A 21,521-nucleotide genomic window follows, 5' to 3' on the forward strand; every position below is an offset into this window, starting at 1 on the left:
TTCTAACAGACGGCTTTCTCTTTCATTTCTTAGCCCCAATCCGCATTCACCTACTATGTTTCCTTCTCTCAATTTTCCTACTGTCGAATTCCAGTCACCCATGACTATTAAATTTTCGTCTCCCTTCACTACCTGAATGATTTCTTTTATCTCATCATATATTTCTTCAATTTCTTCGTCATCTGCAGAGCTAGTTGGCATATAAACTTGTACTACTGTAGTAGGCATGGGCTTCGTGTCTATCTTGGCCACTATAATACGTTCACTATGCTGTTTGTAGTAGCTTACTCGCACTCCTATTTTTTTATTCATTATTAAACCTACTCCTGCATTACCCCTATTTGATTTTGTACTTATAACCCTATATTCACCTGACCAGAAGTCTTGTTCCTCCTGCCACCGAACTTCACTAATTCCCACTATATCTAACGTTAACCTATCCATTTCCTTTTTAAATTTTCTAACCTACCTGCCCCATTAAGGCATCTGACATTCCACGCTCCGATCCATAGAACGCCAGTTTTCTTTCTCCCGATAACGACGTACTCTTGAGTAATCCCCGCCCCGAGATCCGAATGGGGGACTATTTTACCTCCGGAATATTTTACCCAAGAGGACGCCATCATCATTCAACCATACAGAAAAGCTGCATGCCCTCGGGAAAAATTACGGCTGTAGTTTCCCCTTGCTTTCAGCTATTTGCAGTACCCCAACAACAAGGCCGTTTTGGTTAGTGTTACATGACCAGGTGAGTCAATCGTCCAGACTGTTGCCCCTGTAACTACTGAAAAGGCTGCTGCCCCTCTTCGGGAACCACACGTTTGTCTGGCCTCTCAACAGTCACCCTTCCGTTGTGGTTGCACCTACGGTACGGCTATCTGTATCGTTGAGGCACGCAAGCCTCCCCACCAACGGCAAGGTCCATGGTTCATGGGGGGAAGTTGCAACTATTACATGTTAATACAAGTAACATAAATAAAATTTTACGCACGCACACACACACACACACACACACACACACACACACACACACACATAGACAGTCCCAAATACAGTTTTAACCACAGAATCATAAATCTCACAGAAATATAACTAACTGGAGCAGAAATAAGTGTCATAAGAAAACTCCTAAAATGCAACATTAACAAGAGTGGACTAACAAATGCAGACACATCGTAATAGAAACAGAACATACTCTGTCACGAGACAAAAATATCTAACAATGACATAAATGCTGAACTAGTCAGAGAATTAATGTCAAAGCAAGTAAATGACTTCATCAGAAATAAGGATTCCCGTAGAAACATAAGGAAAGATAACAAAGGAATACCAAAAATTAAGTCAACAAAAAAAAGGCCTCAGGAAATGGGCAATAGCTGCAAAAGCCGACAAAAACACTATAGTGCTTGTAGATAAACAGGAATACATGAATAAAGGAAACACCTGTTACAGAAACATAACATCTAAAAACTAATATCTTATCCAAACAACAATTATAAATAAAAACCTCATTAAAAATGCAAAAACCACAATCAAAAAAATGAAAACATTACTAAAAAATACCCAGCAGCACCAGTGCTCAGACGACAGCCCAGAACACATAAAGAAAATTCTCCCACGAGATATGTTACTAATTAAGATTTGTTCTACATAATTTCTGCATAATTTGCATCAAAATACTTCACTAAAAATTCTATACCATTGAACAACAGAAATATATAATAGTCCTTAGAATCAATCTAAATAATGGGATACCATTTATTGTGAAAGACACGTACACTTCAAACCCCTTGATGGCATAAGCAACATTACAAAATAACGTCTGACAGGAAAATCAAAAAATCGTACCATCACTAGAGAAAAACTTATACAGATCATAAAAGTGATCATCAAGCAAAACTATTTTCTTAGAAATAATTCAAAAACCAAGATCGCTTAAATACTGTTTACCGGATAACCGGTTTCAACACACTAAAGGTGCCTTCAGCGGATCTGAATGTATCGTTATATCCAAATGGTTTATAAATGTTGATTTACATTGAGATCCAATGATGGCACCTTTGGTTGTTGAAACCGGTTAGTTACCCAGTAAATAGTATTCAAGCGACCTTATTTCTACAACAGTGTGATCGCCCCACTATGCACTATGTGTTCACTGCAAAACTATTTTCAATTAAAATCATTCTATTTGCAAAATGAACACCTGCCATTGGGAAGCCTAGTCTCATTTATAGTAGCAAACAACCTAATTATGGACGATATCATATGCTTCATAGATGAAGTACAAGAACATATAAACAGTTTACGCAGAAAGATATATAATATACACTGCAATGTTCAGTTCACTTTCGAAACAGAAGTAGAAGAGGCAGTACACTACCTCAATCGCAAAGTCATAAAATCTATCGACAGAAAGGAAACAGCTACAGACATGATAATTCACAACAAATGAAACAACACACAGTCTCAAAAAAAAGGAAAAAAGGACATCACGTATATCATTCCCAGATTGTACAAAATACCTCTAAGAACCACCAGGGCGAACTTAAGATTATCATCGATGTAGGACTAAACAGTGGATACAGTAGCAACAACGTACACAAATTGTAAGATGTGATTAAAAAGAAAATATAAACAGAAAAGAAGAAAACTGCAAACAGTCGGAATACACCAAGAGGTATAGGTTAAAAATAGGAAAAGATTGATCAAGAAAGTTTCGAAACACTTACTAACAACTTTTCCCATTCGTGTATCACGTGCACATTTATATACCACACATATTTAAAAATTGAGTCTATGTCTGTCAGGATGTATATTAGAATGTCATGCAAAAATTTGAAGTTAGCTGGTCAAAAACTTCGAGTATTTTGCTACCATCATTTCCCTTTACATATTATATATACATTTATGTAATTTATGTTCCACATATGGTAATGAAATATGTAGCCTGTGCCCATACAAATGTATATTAGAGTCCCATGTAAAACTTTAAACTTAATTGGTCATGAACGTTTCGGGATTTTTACAAACTGTATATTAGCTTTCATTTCCTGGGAACCTCAGTGGTAATTTTTGTGACGGATTTGCTTTTCCTTCTGTCTCTCGAAGTCCCAAAGTGTAGTCTTGTTCCTAATATTCGATGGCGTTAAACAGGTTTCTTCATGTTCACAACATACTGTAACTTTTTTGACATCACGTCCCCTCTCTTCCTCTGGTCAGTACCATTAGACAGCGATACTGCACCTCTACATAGCGCAGATCTCTCTCAAACTTTGACGACGTTTTTACAAGTAGATGTTGTGTGTCTGCTAAACATTCTTTCTGTTGAGTATCATTGTAAGCTTTTAAGACGCAATTGACAATTCAAGGTCGACTGTCGTCCTCAAAATCTAACAACCCAATCTTCAGTTAGTACATGAAATGTATTCGCAGTTCCAAATATGTACTACCATCAGTTGTATAATGGAATGACGACAGTGAAAATTTGTGCCGGACCGGGTCCCAATCCCAGAATTCCTGCTTATCGCGAGCGGTCGCCTTATCATTTTGCTATCCAGACCCAAACTTTCGTATGTTGTCAGTCCTTTTACTACAGCCTGTACTCGCACTTCGATTATGTATGTTTCCGTATATAGGAGACATTTTACGTGAAAGTCGATTGCCGGTGTTGGCGGATAAATGCGATACTGCGGTGCCTGTATTATTCTGCCGGCCGGAGCGGCCGAGCGGCTCTAGGCGCTACAGCCTGGAACCGCGCTGCCGCTACGATCGCAGGTTCGAATCCTGCCTCTGGCATGGGTGTGTGTGATGTCCTTAGGTTAGTTAGGTGTAAGTAGTTCTAAGTTCTAGGGGACTGATGACCTCAGCAGTTAAGTCCCATAGTGCTCAGAGCCATTTGAACCATTTTTTGTATTATTCTGAATTACGATGTAATATTCCTTCGGACATGCATTCATGGGGCACGACGTTGTACTTTATTACTTCTTTACTGCTAACTGTATTCGCGTCACATTTCACAGATTGTATGCACATATACCGCTGAAGGTAAGTGGAAAATTATATCATTTTGCAACACATAGTTCGGGAAACATCATGTCATAAACAGTGAGATGCCTGAAAACTTGCTGTACGATGCATGAGGTTTAACTTTATTACGTCTTTGCTACTATCTCTATTCGCAATAAGTTTTGCAGACAGTATCCCCATATGAAACTTCCTGGCAGATTAAAACTGTGTGCCCGACCGAGACTCGAACTAGGGACCTTTGCCTTTCGCGGGCAAGTTGGTAGAGCACTTGCCCGCGAAAGGCAAAGGTCCCTAGTTCGAGTCTCGGTCGGGCACACAGTTTTAATTTGCCAGGAAGTTTCATATCAGCGCACACTCCGCTGCAGAGTGAAAATCTCATTCCAGTATCCCCATATGTCGCTGAATGTGTTGTACGACACTTACACTGCACAACAAAAGCTTGGAATACTATCGTAAAATGTAGTCTACGGTACTAGAGGTCTCATGCGTTATTCAGTTAGAACCCATATACTGGACGATGTTTACTGCTACCATGATCTGTAGCCGTTTACAGTCATCTATACATACAGGTGCTACAGCGGATCATTGCGAGCAGTCCAGTATCAATAAGAGCTTAGTTGAGTTTGTGTTCAGCGCTGCAGTAGCGTGCCACGTAGAGGCATACAACACTTATACGGAGACAGGACAGTGGCTTTACTTTCAGCAGGTCACAAACAGGAAGATGTGGCGGATAGGTTACATGTCACTCAAAGTGGTGTCTCTAAGGTGTGAAGAAATTACAGAGAGATGGAAAATGTGAAAGATAGACCTCGCAGTTGTCGTCCTCGTACGGCAACACCATTTCCTTTCCTTTCTCAGGCGCCCAACATCAGCTTCCAGAAATACTGGAAATGACTTCTCCCATGCAACCTGGATTCGTATCTCAGACCAAACAGTGCGTGGAAGATTCCATCAGGATGGCCTTTGTTCCAGAGAAGAAATGAGAAGTTTCGCACTGACCCAACGGAATCGACCCAATTGAAGGAGCTGGGCTCTTGCACATCAACACTGGACCATTGCAGAATAGAGTAATGCCATGTTTACTGATGAGACCAGGATTGGTTTGCGACCGGACAGTAGACGTGTTACGGTCTGGCGAAGCACTGGACGACACCAGGTTCAGGAAGTCAATCCGTTTGCAGATGGAAGTGTAATGTTCAGGGCAACAGTAGTGATGCGACGTCGAACGCCTCTAATTCCCATCCACGGCAATTTGGCCCGTCCCCGATACGTCCAAGATGTCCTACCAACGATTATAATGCCTTATAGATGTGAAGTCGGTGACAACTTTATTCTCGTCGATGACAATGCAAGATCACAAGCGTACTCTAGCAGTGTCTCGGTATCTCCAAAGATACAACATCGACCGAATGCATTGGTTAGCACAGTCCCCAGACATGAATGCAACTGAGCAGGCAACGGACCTGTTGAAGGTGGTTTCTGCACAGCGTCCGAATCCAACTGAGTCTCTTCAAGACCTCACTGAAGCTGCCATTGAGACGTGGCGCCTCATACGCCAAGGAAAACTTGATGGTCTCATCCAGAGCATGCGCCACAGAGTGGAAGAAGTCATACATGTGCGGGGACACATTCACTACTAACGACCAATAATCATCAACAAATCATTTTCATAGTTTGTGTTTTCAACGTGTACACTGAGGAGGGAAGCAGCTTTATTTTGTAATGATCTTTGTAAATGACCAAAATTGTTTATGTTTTCAGAAGGAATTATGTTTATTTTCTTAATGAGCTATAGTACAAACCTCAATGGGGGTACTATAAGATATAATTGTTGTAAACTCTATGATATTTCAAGCTTTTGTTGACGTTGTAAGTAGGCTGTTTATGTGTTTGTATGTTGGCAGCGCTATGTGGCGTTCTGCATTAATAACCGTGACAGCGCTGTGTGCACTCTGTAAGGGACTCTGTGGCTGGTCGCACTAGCAGCTGGAAGTTAGCAGTCAGCGGTGATGGAAGTTGGAGGTGAACTACCAGCAGTGATGGAAGTTATGAGTGAGTAGTCAGCATTGATTGAGGTTAGAGGTTTGAAGTGTTAGCGAAAGCGTACGATCTGGACGTGTCCGACTTGGAGACTGAATTTTATCCATGATTGTATAATTTTTGGAACTGGATGTCATGGTCGATTATACACTTTTTGAACCTGTTTTCACATTCAACATCTACATGTACATCTAAATTCATACACAGCAAACCACGCAACGGTGTGTGGCGGAGGGCACTTTACGTGCCACTGCGTTACCTCCCTCTCCTGATCCAGTCGCGTATAGTTCGCGGGAAGAACGACTGCCGGGAAGCCTCCATGCGCGCTGGAATCTCTCTAATTTTACATTCGTGATCTCCTCGGGAGTTATTAGTAGGGGGAAGCAATAAATTCGATACCTCATCCAGAAACGTATACTCTAGAAATCTGGACAGCAAGCTACACCGCGATGCAGAGCGCCGCTCTTGCAGAGTCTGCCACTTGAGTTTGTTAAACATCTCCGTAACGATCGTGCGGTTCTAGGCACTTCAGTCTGGAACCGCGTGACCGTTACGGTCGCAGGTTCGAATCCTGCCTCGGGCATGGCTGTGTGTGATGTCCTTAGGTTAGTTAGGTTTAAGTAGTTCTAAGTTCTAGGGGACTTATGACCACAGCAGTTGCGTCCCATAGTGCTCAGAGCCATTTGAACCATTTGTCTCCTCTGTCAACCCGACCTGGTACGGATCGCACACTGATGAGCAATACTCAAGTATAGGTCGAAAGAGTGTTTTGTAAGCCACCTCCTTTGTTGATCGACTACATTTTCTAAGGACTCTCCCAACGAATCTCAACCTGGCACCCGCCTTACCAACAATTAATGTTATATGATCATTCCACTTCAAATCGTTCAGTACGCATACTCCCAGATTTTTTTACAGAAGTAACATTCTTAAGATAAACACATTGTTTGCTATGTAACAAAATCTTTCGTTTGCTAACCACATGCCTATTAGTAGTTACAGTCTTCTGTAGTTAGAATCTTTTATTTAGCTCGCAGTATTCGTGCTTGCGGCATTGCTGTAGTTCGTGTAATGAAGATTTTTGTGAGATAAGTGACTTATGTATAGCTTATTCAGGGGCATTCTTTTGAATTAATTTTAGTCAGATCGCGTTGTCCTTGAATATTGCAACTAATGAATAGGAGAACTTTGAGTTGTATTTGTCAGGAATAATTCTGTAGGTCAGATATGATTTGATGAAATAGCAAAGTGACAGTACGTTCAGTTTTACTCAGCAGTTTCTGAATTAAATTATGAAGTTTCATTTTCTCAGTTATTTCAGTTCATATGGTTCAAATGGCTCTGAGCACTATGGGACTTAACTTCTAAGGTCATAAGTCCCCTATAACTTAGAACTACTCAAACCTAACTAACTTAAGGACATCACACACATCAATGCCCGAGGCAGGATTCGAACCTGCGACCGTAGCGGTCGCTCGGTTCCGAACTCTAGCGCCTAGAACCTCTCGGCCACTCTGGCCGGCACCTATTTTAGTGCATGTAAAAAATTTATAAATGAAGTTTCAAGGTATGTAGTCCAGGAAATACGACAAGTATGATGTCATAAACAGTGAGATGCATGAATAACTGCCGCAGCGTTTACGACGTTCAAATTTATTACTTCATTGCTACTGACTCCATTCGCAATACATTTTGCAGACAGTATCCACATATGCCGCTGAATGTCGCTACAAAATTATCTTATTGTACATCAATAGTTCAGGAGATATGATGTCATAAACTGTAAGCACAGGGCCAGGCGCTACGTGGCACGGACTGGAACACCAGTACTTGGACAGTACCGTGTTTCTCCGTTAGTTAGATGACAAACAAACTGAGCCGTGTGTCGGCTCTCAACATATATCGCGCTGTTAAGATTGTTCTGAGTCCTTCCATTCCATCGTTAATTGATTCTTTCATATTTATCGTTATGCTGCGTACGATTCTGTTGAGATTCCCCTCTGGCGGCGTGTCTCGTCTTATGGATCTTCGAGTCGTTGCTTCCTGTTAGCCTTGTGTAAGGGAGTAGGATCTCTGGGGGGATGGCCGGTTGGTTGCCTAGCGGTGACGAGTCGGTCGGTCACCTTTTAAAATCGGGAAGGACCGCTGCGTGGCGTGGCGGTGGAGAGTTGGCTGTTGTTCCGAGAACAAGTCTATCCTGGTGGTCGAGGCGTGTGGGACGAGTTGACGGGACAAGGCTGTAAGCTCTTGCTGTGACCACCAGGGGCCACCGCTGTGGTTCCGAGTCACTACTTGTTGGGAGCGGCAACGGATGTCTTTAAATTTTCCGTCTGGAGGCGGGAATGATGGACTAGTAACTCGCATAACCTGAGGAGTGGTATTTCACCTCCGTGGGTGCAGAGAAGACGAGGGCTCCGGTGACAGAGCGCGTGGCTGCGTGACTGTGCCCAGTTGGGTACGCTGGCGACGTGGGCACGGTCGGGTGCGAGGAGCCTTTGCATCGGAGTTCACCTGCTGTTTCTCTGATAAACTGCAAGTTAAGTTGGTTAAAGGTTTAGATGTTAATTGAAGAATTTTGGTTTGTGTAACCAGCGTCTTTTCAGCCTTGTGACCTCCTGCGTTCGGGTTTCCTGTCCCTGTCGCCGGTGTATTTATAGACAGTGACCTTTTCCGCTTCTTATTAGTACTGCCCGGTATGAAGTGTATTTTTGGGCAGGGATAATTGTTTTAGATTACATTTTTTCTGCCTTGTGGCCTCCTGCGTCCGGATTTCCTGTCCCTGTCGAGGATGTAATTATAGACAGTGATCTTTTGACTTCTTATTAATACTGCATGGGAGGCAGTGTATTTTTGGGCAGGGATTATGGTTCCTGATTTGATTCCTCCTGCTCCCCTGGACTCACGTGAGGTCGATGTGATTGCTGAATGTCAGGCGTTGTGGATCTGTTAGTCCGCTTCTAGCCTGAGCATCCTTCGGGAGACAATTGTGGTCGCACTTACAACAGGTCGGTTAATTATTTGTATCCCAGGAGATTTTGGTTGCAGGACATGGTATTAAAGCTGTTAGTTATTGTAAAATGTTAAATGGTTGTATTTTACTCTGATTGTTTTTGGCCACTGTTTAAAAGGGAATAAGTTTGCCTTTCATTGGTGGGTTTTTTAAAATTGCGTCGCTTTGAAATTGTTAGTTATTGTAAAGGGCGAATGTATCTTTACTTTGATTGTTTTAATCTACTTGGCATCCTTTGAAAATGCTAGTTCTGCCTCGCTGTTAGCGAGCCCTTCTAATTTAATATCTTGTTGTGCCAAAATTTTAAAGAAGTGGCTCCCTACATATTCGGTAGCGAAATTGTATGCAAATTGGTGTTTTTCTTTCATTACTTGGAAAGTTTTAATTTTGTTATTAAACGCTTCATCAAAGTATTTTTAAGTAAAATGGCTTGGCTATTACCAGTAAAGTAAAGCTTTTTAATTTCATAACTTGGAAAATTTTGATTTGTTATCAAATGTTTCAGCAAAACTGGTTTTAAGTAAAATGGCTTGGCCGTTAACTGTAAAGTAAATTGTTTTGAAAAGGTACTCATGCCTGCTAGCTTTTTTGTATCTGTTCCTGGACAAGTGGTAAAGAAATGACCTTTAATGGTTGAAGTAATCAATAAAGAAATTCTAAATTGCAATTCGACAGTAACCAATTAATTTTGGCCCCGTTTCCCAACTGGGGGGTTTTCCTTGATTTATCGTAACACCTTCGTCTCACTAACCAACAACGAAAAGGAAAATTAAGTGTGAGTCAATGCCTTGAATTTGTGGTGGCATTACAACATATTCATTTACAGTCGTGTGGTTATATGTATTTGTGTTCTAATTGCGCCTAGCACTTCGCTTCCGTAAGAACATGGATAATTTTAAGTGGACTGTGGTGTGTTTTTATAGTTCATATGTACACTAAACTTACCCGATTTCTTACAATTACTTAATGGTCGTGTCTGTGGTGTAAAACCTGTATTACGTACTTATCAGATTTTGCTGTCGTGTCGTACCTGCAAGTATGCGCCTGTTGGGATCCGAGATGTATCCAAATCTGTTGATGACCTCCTGGGGGGCGTCCAGCCACTTGGCGTCGATGCCGGCGTGGCAGGCGAGGTGCGCCACGTAGAGGAAGAGCGGCCTCTGCGTGTCGTGTTCAGCTATCAGCCTCTCCGCCTCCTCCGTGAACACGTCCGTCACGTAGCGGCCAGAGTACTCCCACGAAGTCGTCATGTTCTCTCGCATGTCGTAGCCGCCACCCTCACCCTGCACACACACACCGAACCGATCTCCTTTCTAACGCAATACATCCTCCCATTTTTTCATAAGAAAGCGTTGTAATGGCAGTGAGGAACTGCACAACTATTCGAGGCACTTAAAAAGCAGCGAGCCAGAGGCTGTGAAATGAAGGGGTCGTAAAGCCATTGCTTAATGAAGAAGGCGTGATCTCTATTACAGCTCTGAAGCCCCAAACTTGCCGCGTGACACGGGCGCACACCTACGTGACGACAGAGTGAGTACCTGTACTCTTCGTCCGTCCACTGTACTCAGTAGTGTTGAAAACAGAGAAACAGTGCACTGAATGGCCGTTGCAATTCCGACGCTCAGTTGGTCCTCTGGGACAGTGACAGGCATTGTAACATGTCGGTCTTAAATAATTCATTATTTGAGGAACTTCGGGTGCCCGCCTTCCTTCCGCTCTGAGTAAACACAGCACACCCCATTGCTCTTAGTTTAAGGGGACCACGCCGTGGTTCAGGTAGAAAAAAATCGATTTTCGGTTTTCATCATATTTCGGTAGATTAAGGTTTTATTTAAGTAATCTGAAAAGTATTTTTTTCGAGCATTTAAAGAGCATTTTCCTACCACGTGTCTTTATGTGCCACGTCCACTTTTCTGTCACCCACTTTCATGCATATATTTTGGATCTTTATATCCCATAAATTGCACATTAGGGACTTTTTTTTACTCCACAGTGTGTTGGCTATCCTAGGAATCCAACGGTCCTTTTGTTTCTGCTGTTAATAAACAACACGCTTTCAAACACGCGGATAGTTTTGCTCAAGTGTGATTGAAAACTTGCAGGTATACTATGCGCAGGCAATTAGGAGAAATACAGAAAATCTGGAGGCAAAGAAGAGAGATGTTTGGGCCATATTCTTCCATAAGTCCTCTACTGATGATAGGCCATGTCATGGATTGTGTCCATCAGGAAAAAATTCGTGGTGCAAATACAATAGGGCACAGACAACTGTTGAATCTTATTCTCACCAGCATTCTCTTCCTGCTGCTTTTATTACAGCAATTAATCCTATTATCAGAGTCTGGGCTCATCCTGACCTCCTAAGGAAATGTCTGCATGGGCAGACACACAACCGAAATGAATGTTTCAACAGCATAATTTGGAACCGCCTTCTTATAACTGTATTTGTAGGCACGCATACAATGAAACTAGGAGTTCATGATGGTGTTATTACATTCAACTGTGGAAAGTGTTGGGTACTGAAAAAGCTGTGAATTATTCCTGGTGAAAATATGATCACTGGGCTGCCACATTAAGATAAAATGAGGATAGCCGAGGCAGACAGGTCTGCATCTAATACGGCCAAGAAGGCAAGACAAACATCCAGAAAGGTGAAAAAGAAGCTGGAAAATCTGCTAGAGGCCAAAGAAGCGCTATCATGTGCAGCAAGACCGATTTAATTAACTGTAAGTAACAAATTTCAAAAGTTTTTTCTTTAAAGTCAATTTCCCTGAAACTAAAATTTTCAGTACATATGCCCCACTATATCAGAAACTATCATAGATAAAGTAATGAAATTTTCAGAGACTCTACATAACACAAAAAGCCACCTCTGGTACTACATGCATTAATATTCCCCCATTAGAAAGTTAAAGAAATATTTTCTGCAGAAAGAACTTAATATTTTTCGTTAATAAATTTAAAAAAGTATTTCTTAAAAACTGTAAAATCGATAGATTTTTGTAAAGTTGACTCTGTTAGCATCATGTAACATAGAACTAAAAATATAAAGGGTATCTAACAGTTTTTTCAGTGGGTCAAATACTTGCCTAAATTATCATGGGTTAGATAGGCAGGGTGTGGTCCCCTTAAAGCCGCTACTTCTGTGTCTTCAGAACGGCTGAGTGCAATGGACAGTGGACACGTGCAAGTGCTCCTCCTATCGTCACGTGGGTGTGGGCTCGTGCCCTCTAGCGACGGGTTTGGAGCCTCTTCGCTCTCATACTGACGACACCCTCTTCCGTAAGCAACGGCGTTACGATCCGATGTTAATAGGCATTCGTTGTTAAGAAGAACGGTGGGACGTTACTACGGACGTGGATGTATGTGCCCGTACACAAATTATATAATTTCGGTACAGGGGAGGACATTTTAATTGGAAGGCGCTGCCAGGTATCGGAGGAGAAAAACATGAATGAATATCCGAAGGAACACTGCCCAGTTCTTAACAACACAGGCGCTGCAACGTCATATTTATCCGTCGATACGAGGCGGCGCCTTCCAATAAAAATGTCCTCCAGTGTACAGGAATTACGTAATGTGCTTACGAGTAAATGTTGTAGCGCATTGACGGCGACGTATAGAAGTTTGTGTCTGGCTGTGGGCCCTACACGGATAGCCAAAGCGGTCAAGACAAACGCTCACGTAAAAGGCGGGATCCGGTTTCGAGTCCCGGTCCTGCACAAATCTTCACTTCCGTCATACCCTTACACTGCTGACGGTTGACTCATACTGGCTACTGCGAATGCAGCTTGATACACCCGCTAAACCCGCCTGGCAGAACAGGCAACACGATTGTGGAAAGGGCCAAGAGTTGAGGTCAGTTTCTGCTTCTAATTGTCATTTATTATAATTTAATAACCTTTACAATTAAAGCGGCGCATAGCCGAATCTTTACCAAATACAACTCTATCACGGCTTAAGGCCACCAACAAGAAATCTTAACAAGATAAGAATCCAATTAAGGTTGCAATAAAATAATTCAAAAAACCATATACGCAAGGCGCAATACAAATGTCTGAGGGACACTATTAAATTTCAAAATTAAAAAAAAAAATTACCAATATCTTTAAAGTCAGAAGGTTGCAGTTTTTAAGCTTGAAAGACAAATTTAAATATTAAGTTTGCAAAATTTTAAGAAAACAAACCAATAACCATAAGCCTAAAATTTAAAATAGCTGACAACAGATAATTAAACACCGGTGGCCCTCAGAAGGCCTCCAGGGAGGTCGGTCTGCCCTCGTTCACTTAGGTGAGACAGGTGGCGAGCCGAACTATAATTGATCCGTCGGAACCCTACCAGAGGACAGCCATGGACCGACGGACACAAAGACTTGCTTGCCATCAATCGGTACATGAGAATTCAAACACAAAATCTCCGCAACAGCTAACCACCGAAACGAACCACAACAGGAATGGACGTGGCTTGGGTAGTTGAAGCTACTACTCAGCTTTGAAGTCCTGGGTTGGTGAACCACGAAGCTCGTAGCGATCGGACAGCTCCACACACGCTCCGGCACTGCGCAGGGACCGGCAGCGGACCCAGCCGACTGCACCGCGCGGAGATAACTTCCCTGATCCGCAGCAACCGACCTGCTGGGACGTCCGCGATTGCTGCTCCGTCGCGACTGCACTGCTGGTGCGTCTCCCACTCACTTCCAGACACACGACGACAGAAATAATGGCTCGAACCCAATCATGCAGAGGGAACACGCCCACTGGCTAAACGACATCCCTGCACCAGGGGAGGTCCGGCCCAAGTTCCACAAGATGGTAATGAAGGGGCCCAGAAGACGACCGACCTCTCAGAGTCAATACACCGGCGACATTTAAAATAACTAGTCAATCGAATTCGCACTAACCACATACACAAACCGACAAACACTTGCACGAAGACCTGAACGATACCCAACAGTAACTAAGCACGCACGAAGACAAATTGGGAGTCGATGCACACTCACACACACATATACGCACAAACCCACACAGTCGACTCATTAACGATCGGCGGGCCAAATCGCGTCGTCCGGTAGGACGACCGACCGACAATCCACCAAGACCGTGGCCCGGCTCAAGTGATGCGTGGCGGCAATGGTCGGGCGGGCCATGTCGACGCAGACCTCACTGCTGCTCCAACACGACTGCACTAGTGCCGCATTGCAACTCCCGACTGGCAGGTACGGGCTGCGCTCAAGACGCGATTCAGCTGACTGGCAGACCCGAACTCGCAACCCTAACTGGCGATCACAACTCACTTACGACAGACAACGACCGGGAAGTAATAGTAATCGATCAAAGATACTATGAGAGGGGATTTATCGATACGCAGTGCTAACGCCGCTCTCGGTGAGACACAGCAGCAACTCAGTGACAGCAGCAATTTAGATGAACGAATTGAGGTTGAAGTACGTTAAAAACAAGATGTAAAATACATCATGGCAGGAACACGAGCCACGCACGGCTCACAGCTCATGCATTTTAGGCACTAAGATCCTTTCAAAGACTTTGATTTTACAACCTTCGAGTCATTCCTTTTTGAATGACCGTATTACTTTTAAATTGCGTAAAGACTTCAACTATTCATGAAAGCTTGGATATTACTGATACAAGTAACTTGCCCCACCCCCGCTGAAAGAATTACGAAGTGAATGAATGTTCTTACATTCTCTCGAAAAAACACATTCACTTAATGTGAGAAAGTGCTTTTTACTCACGAATGATAAAGCTGAAATTGAATGTATCTGCTGTAACGAACATATTTAACTCCACTAGAGCTACAGTTAGCTGCACAAACACCATTCTTATGTTCATTATTGGCTACATGCTTTTGAAGTCCAACTTCATATGTGGTGGTTTACATAAGAGAGGTGTTCAATAACTACTCTAACCCATTTTTTCTAGACAAATAACGGTTGAAAAAAATGAGGAATTTGTTGTGGGACCTCGCCGAATATTCCCGCCTCAGTCCCTATATTTTCATGAAGTGTCCATAGGTGGAGGCGCTATGTGTGACCTTCAAAATGCCGTCTCTGAAAGCGGTGCGTTCCAATGAGAGACCTATCATTGTGTTTCTTTTCAAGGAAAACCAGAGCGTCGCAGATATTCATAGTCGATTCCAGAAGATTTGATTGGTTCCATATTGATTCCACGATAATTGAGAACGGGGTAGGTCGTGAAAAAAATGGCTCTGAGCACTATGGGACTTAACATCTGTGGTCATCAGTCCCCTAGAACTTAGAACTACTTAAACCTAACTAACCTAAGGACGTCACACACATCCATGCCCGAAGCAGGATTCGAACCTGCGACCGTAGCGGTCGCGCGGTTCCGGACTGAGCGCCTAGAAGTAGGTCGTGCAGTTGGACCATTTTTCCTCTACGTGGCTAAGCACTCTTCCATGTGGGCGTAAGGCAGAAGGCAGAAGGAACCTCGAAGGGAAGTATGCTTAGTAATCCCAACCCTGCGTATCAATAGTTACCTCTCCAACGCGACTATCAGAGTGACGGAATCTGAGTCCATGTTTAGTATCCCGGATGATTCTATCACATACTCCATCGTTAATCAGTTTTATGTAGACTACACTGCTCACTATGGAGAGGTGTATTCCAGCAAGTTCGTTGTAGTGTAGTTCGTCTCGTAGGAACCTTTCAGTTTTACACGCTTTCGGGCTCGCATATTCATTCTAGGAACAAATCTTGAGAGTCGACTTTCGGTATGCTTGTCCCATTCTGTATCGGGTCTTCGATACGTGCGAGTACATCGGATAGGTAAACAACCGCTCGTGCCCGAACTTCCGTGGCAGGGACGTAAGCAGGCGTCCGTGAAGCAGCATGGCCGAAAGCAGTTTCTGTTCTCAGCTACCTAAGCACGACTCGCGACCTGGCTCCACAGCTACCTCGTTCCGGCACACAGTTTTAATCTGACAGGAAGTTTCTCATCAGCTCACACTCCGCTGCACAGCGAAAATCTCATTCTGGAAACATCCCCCAGGCTGTAGCTAAGCTATATCACTGCAGTATCCTTTCTCCCAGGGGTGCTAGTTCTATAAGGTTTCCGCGGCAGCAGCGGCGCTCCTTGCATTCCTGCAGGCAGAACAACCGCAATGTGTACCCAAACATGAAAAGTTCTATGTTGCAAGAATTCCCGGCAGAAACTGACGTGTGGAGTTTAGAAGGTAGGAGACGAGGTACTGGCAGAATTGAAGCTGTGGGGACGGATCGTGAGTCGTGCTATGGTAGCTCAGATCGTAGATCTCATGCCCGCGAAAGACTAAGGTTCCGAGTTTGAGTCCCGGACCGGGACAGAGTTTCGATCTGCCGGGAAGTTTCACAGTCGCAGATTGCTGCTCACACCATCCGTCAAATCATTTACGCATAAAGAGAATGAGAGTGGTGCTATCACACTTTCCTGGCATGTTCCAAACGATTTGTCGATAAACATTCCTCGTCCAGGGCAACTTGTTGGCGCCGGCTGCTCTGACCGAGCGGTTCTAGGTGCTTCAGTCCGGCACCGCGCGGCTGCTAGCTCACAGGTTCGAATCCTGGCACGGGTATGGATGTTTGTCATGTCCTTAGGTTAGTTAGGTTTAAGTAGTTCTAGCTCTATGGGACTGATGACCTCAGATGTTAAGTCCCATAGTGGTTAGAACCATTTGAGCAACTTGCTGAGTTATAATTCTTAATAAGTACTGGAGCCTCTCTCACATCTGATATCCTATTCCGTATCCTCGGACAATCTTTAACAATCTGCAGTATCGTACTTCAGTTTCGAGAAGTCTAGGAACATGGAATCTCAGAATTCGTCTTGGTCGGTGCATAGAAGGTTAAATTCCACAAGGAAATTTATTGTTCTCGAACTATGAATATGTTTAAGAATTCTTCAGAAATCTTTCTTTAAATCGATGGGTCTGTAATTTTGCAGGTACGTATTTATGTGACTAACAGTCAAGTTCCTGTAAAATCTTACAAAGTATTGCTCTATGAAGTCGTAGTAGCCGACGTGACCGCCCCAGTAGCCGAGGTGGGAGTCGAATCCGCGGAACGTGGGCGTCAGCTCCTTCCTGTGGAAGCCCAGGTGCCACTTGCCCACGGCCCTGGTCACGTAGCCCAGCTCCTTCAGGTACTGCGGCAGAATCTTGCCCTCCGGCAGCCCTCGCGGTTCCCCCGGTAGCAGCGGCGCTCCTTGCATTCCTGCAGGCAGAACAACAGCAATATTGCACCCAAAATTGGAACGTTCTAGGTTGCAAGAATTCCAGGCACAAATTGTTGTGTCTTAAAGTGCACATTTAATCTAGAAACTTCGATGGCACACATGTAAGTCGGGATGGAGATCAAGCTTGCATAGCCCTTCCTCCATTGTGCTCAGTGAAACTTTTGCTTCGCAACAGTTCGTACAGTACAGTGTCTTTAGCAGTCGGTGACACATAGCATGCAGCTGACTGCTGTAAGTCGTGTTGAATCACCGTCAGCTGATATTAAGACGTTTAGGGGGATTGGTGGAGGAAAATCTAAGGCAATTTCATTATTAGTCGTAATATTGTACTGAATGAAATCTCTTCGGTTTACTATCCACGTCACTTCGAATAAAACACTCAACCTTCACCTTCGTTATCGAAGTGAAGACCACAGAGGGCCTGGGCTTGCACTGTGTCCTGCTTATACAGACTGTTCTAGGAAGAACGGTCAATATTGCGATATAAGACAGGAATGCTCATTTGAACAAAAAAATTTCGTACTGACAGATGCCCAGTTCTGAATGCCTTCAGGGATATAGCACGTTTAATGTAGGCTTTTACTCCGACGCAAAAAAATCGCAACACCAAATAATAAATAACGTAGAGTGATGAAATTTCGGTAGTATCATTGTCTAGGTAATACATTTCACTTATTACCATTGCAAGATCATAGATAACGCAAGCATGAGTTATATCATTGCACATGTCGAATGCTAGTACATTAAGAACCGGTGAAACAACCATAACGTTGAATGCATGCATGAAAAAGGCATCGGTTGTCAGTTTGTTGCACTTGGTCCTTCAGTTCAGGGACGTTAATGCTGTTTGTGGATTATGCTGGAGTTGTCGTCCGATGGTGTTCCATTTGGAGACAGATCTGGTGATCAACCAGGCCAAGGAAACTTGTTAACACTCTGTAGAGCACTTTGGGTTACAACAGCTGTACGCTGGAGAACGTTATCCTGCTGGAAAACACCACCTGGAATGTTATTCTTGTTGCAGCACAATTGGCGGGATCACCAGACTGGTGTATAAATTTGCAATTAGGGTCCGTGGGATAATCACTAGAGTATTCCTGCTGTCATTCGAAATTGCTGCCAAGACCGTGACTCCAGATGAAGGTCCAGTGTGTCTAGCACAGAGACAGGCTGGTTGTATGCTCTCAACTAGCCTCCAACACGCGGCCCTCACTGGCACCGAACCTGAAGCAGCTTTGAGCACAAAACACAACACTCATCCATTCTGCCCTACAATCAGCTCGCGCTTGTTCACTGACGTCGCAAATGGCGGTGTTTTGTGGTCAGTGGAATGCGCGCTAGAGGGCGTCCGAGCTGTCCTTGAAGTCACCGTTCGCTCTGTTTGATGCCAGTTGCTGTCCAAACTGCAGCTGCAGATCCAGTACGATGCGTTAGAGTCATACGCCGAACACGATGGACTTCCCTCATAGTAATGCCACATCTTCGTCCGCAGCCCGGTCACCTTGCGATCGTATATGCTCGTGACCGTCACTGCCAGCAATCATGTGCAGCTGCTACATTCCTGTCAAGTCATTCCTGTGCGTTACAGCGTGTATTTAAAAAAAAAGGTTCAAATGGCTCTGAGCACTATGGGACTTAACTGCAGAGGTCATCAGTCCCCTAGAACTTAGAACTACTTAAACCTAACTAACCTAAGGACATCACACACATCCATGCCCGAGGCAGGATTCGAACCTGCGACCGTAGCGGCCGCGCAGTTCCAGACTGTAGCGCCTATAACCGCTCGGCCACGCCGGCCGGCTATGTATTTAAAGGAAACCTGATTTGCTTCCTCGTAGCGGCGCTAATAGCGTTGCTCTTACAAGACTTGTGCCAAATTTGAATGGACAGCATTTTTCACATGATGAAACACGTCTACCAACTTTCATTTACGTCGTACAGCTTCTACTTAGCTCTCATGTATTCGAATTCCAGGATAGATAATTAAACCTACAATCATTCAGAGAATAGTTTTAAAAATCAGTTATCAGTCCTGCTTACCTGGATTGTATCTACATCTACGCAAACGAACAGTATTTACTTTACTCCTCCGGAAGATGCTGGTTTGGAGCCCACGACACTCCGTTTTAGTAACCGTAAATATGTAGGATAAACACTGGACAGGGTCTTAGCATAACAGTATGATCGGAATGATTACCTACAGCAAATGCTTTTTTACCGATGATGATTGTTCACACTACTAAGTAAAACCTTCATGTAAAGGGCATTATTACATTTCCTGGCACGTGATCTACTGGCCATACTTTCTAAATTGTGACTGGGCTTAGAGTCCAATTTCAGTATTATTTGTGTGGTGTGACGTAGATGCCCAATGGCCATGGGTTACGGCATGGTTCAAGCAACGACAAGTAACATGCATATTGCTACCTTGCAAACCAAACCGCAAACTTAGGGTTGCATATTTATCAGAGCATCAGCACCGATTATAAAATGTGCAGGATGCCACACCCAGACCCGACGACAATATGGCAGAACGTGATAATGCCACTCTAGAATGGAGGATTGTCATAATGTATAGATGACATAAATATCGTTTTAAGTAGAATTAAGTCGTGTATATTGATAAAACAGTAGGCAAATTCTAGATTTAAGTCTTCAATTCAGCACTTATGAACCCCGCCGCAGTAGTAGTAAATGTCTAAGAGTACACTGTTTAATTTGAGCGCACACCAACAGCACAAGTTTCTGTGATCGATTACCTTGTTAAATAATTAAATTTATAGTCAGATAGATGATATTTTTATTCTTTTCAGTATGCATGGTGTTACACAACACAAGAAAGCGCTTACTAACGCAAGAAACTCACGTTAATGTTGTGTGTTGACATTTGGAGGAATAAGTGTACTTTGTAGGTATTCTGGCTGTGTTTAGACTGTGTGTCACAAATGGGCGGTAAAAAATAGCAAGCCACTCCTGGTAATGAAAGCAATAAGAACATATATCCTCTTTTACGTATGGAAAAACTCCAAAAAGACAAAAAAGAAACTGAATGAGGTAGGAAAACTGTAAAAAATGTGAAAACCTACGCTAAAATCCGAATATAACATAGTCGTAGAGAATATCTATATATACAGGGTGAGTCACCTAACGTTACCGCTGGATATATTTCGTAAACCACATAAAATGCTGACGAACCGATTCCACAGACCGAACGTGAGGAGAGGGGCTAGTGTAATTGTTTAATACAAACCATACAAAAATGCACGGAAGTATGTTTTTTAACGCAAACCTACGTTTTTTAAATGGAACCCCGTTAGTTTTGTTAGCTCATCTGAACATATAAACAAATAAGTAATCAGTGCCGTTTGTTGCATTGTAAAATGTTAATTACATCTCGAGGTATTGTAACCTAAAGTTGACGCTTGAAACCTCCGACTTTCAGTTGCGTGTTGTAACAAACACGGGCCACGGTCGGCGAGCAGCATCTGCAGGGACATGTTTACGACGACGACCGTGTTTACGAGTGTGGCTGTAGTGCACTGTTGTGGTTTGGTCTAGCTGTCGCAGTGTCCGCATGTAGCGCTTGCTGCTATTATTATTCTGCATTCGTCTCCGCACGCAGACCAACCGTATTACACGGTGTTACCAGACGTCTGTGATAGTGTAGTGTTGTAGGAACTGTGACCATGGTGTATTCGAACTCTGAATAGGCAGAGATGATATTCATCTATGGCGAGTGTCGACGAATGCAGCTGAAGCCTACAGGGTGTATGCAGAACGGTACCTGGACAGAGAGCATCCAACGTGCCGCACATTGCAAAACATCTACCGCCAACTGTATGCAACAGGTATGGTCGTAGCACACAAACGGGTCCGTAACACGCCCGTCACAGGGGAAACGGGTGCAGTTGGTGTGTTAGCTGCTGTTGCCATGAACCCACACATGAGTACACGGGACATTGCGAGAGCCGGTAGACTGAGTCAAAGTACTGTCATGCGCATACTGCATCGTCACCGCTTTCACCCGTTTCATGTGTCGCTACATCAGAAATTACATGATGATGACTTTAATCATCGAGTGCAATTCTGTCAATGGGCATTAACAGAGAATGCGTTGCAGTTCTACCTGTTTACCGATGAAGCGTGTTTCACAAACCACGGGGCAGTGAATCTACGGAACATGCATTACTGGTCC

General features: G+C 43.5%; 1 protein-coding gene across 1 annotated transcript in view; it reads right to left on the reverse strand.

Moving 5' to 3' along the window:
• LOC126252120 (arylsulfatase I-like) overlaps positions 1-21,521 on the reverse strand; it is a 240,442-nt gene that overhangs the window by 174,776 nt on the left and 44,145 nt on the right. Inside the window, exons 4-5 of the mRNA XM_049952985.1 lie at positions 17,081-17,304; positions 10,107-10,359 (exon numbers count right to left, since the gene is read on the reverse strand). Coding sequence (XP_049808942.1) covers positions 10,107-10,359; positions 17,081-17,304 — 477 coding nt within the window. The remainder of the gene's footprint in view (positions 1-10,106; positions 10,360-17,080; positions 17,305-21,521) is intronic.

Source organism: Schistocerca nitens, chromosome 4, assembly GCF_023898315.1.
Source record: "Schistocerca nitens isolate TAMUIC-IGC-003100 chromosome 4, iqSchNite1.1, whole genome shotgun sequence".
NCBI lineage: Eukaryota > Metazoa > Arthropoda > Insecta > Orthoptera > Acrididae > Schistocerca > Schistocerca nitens.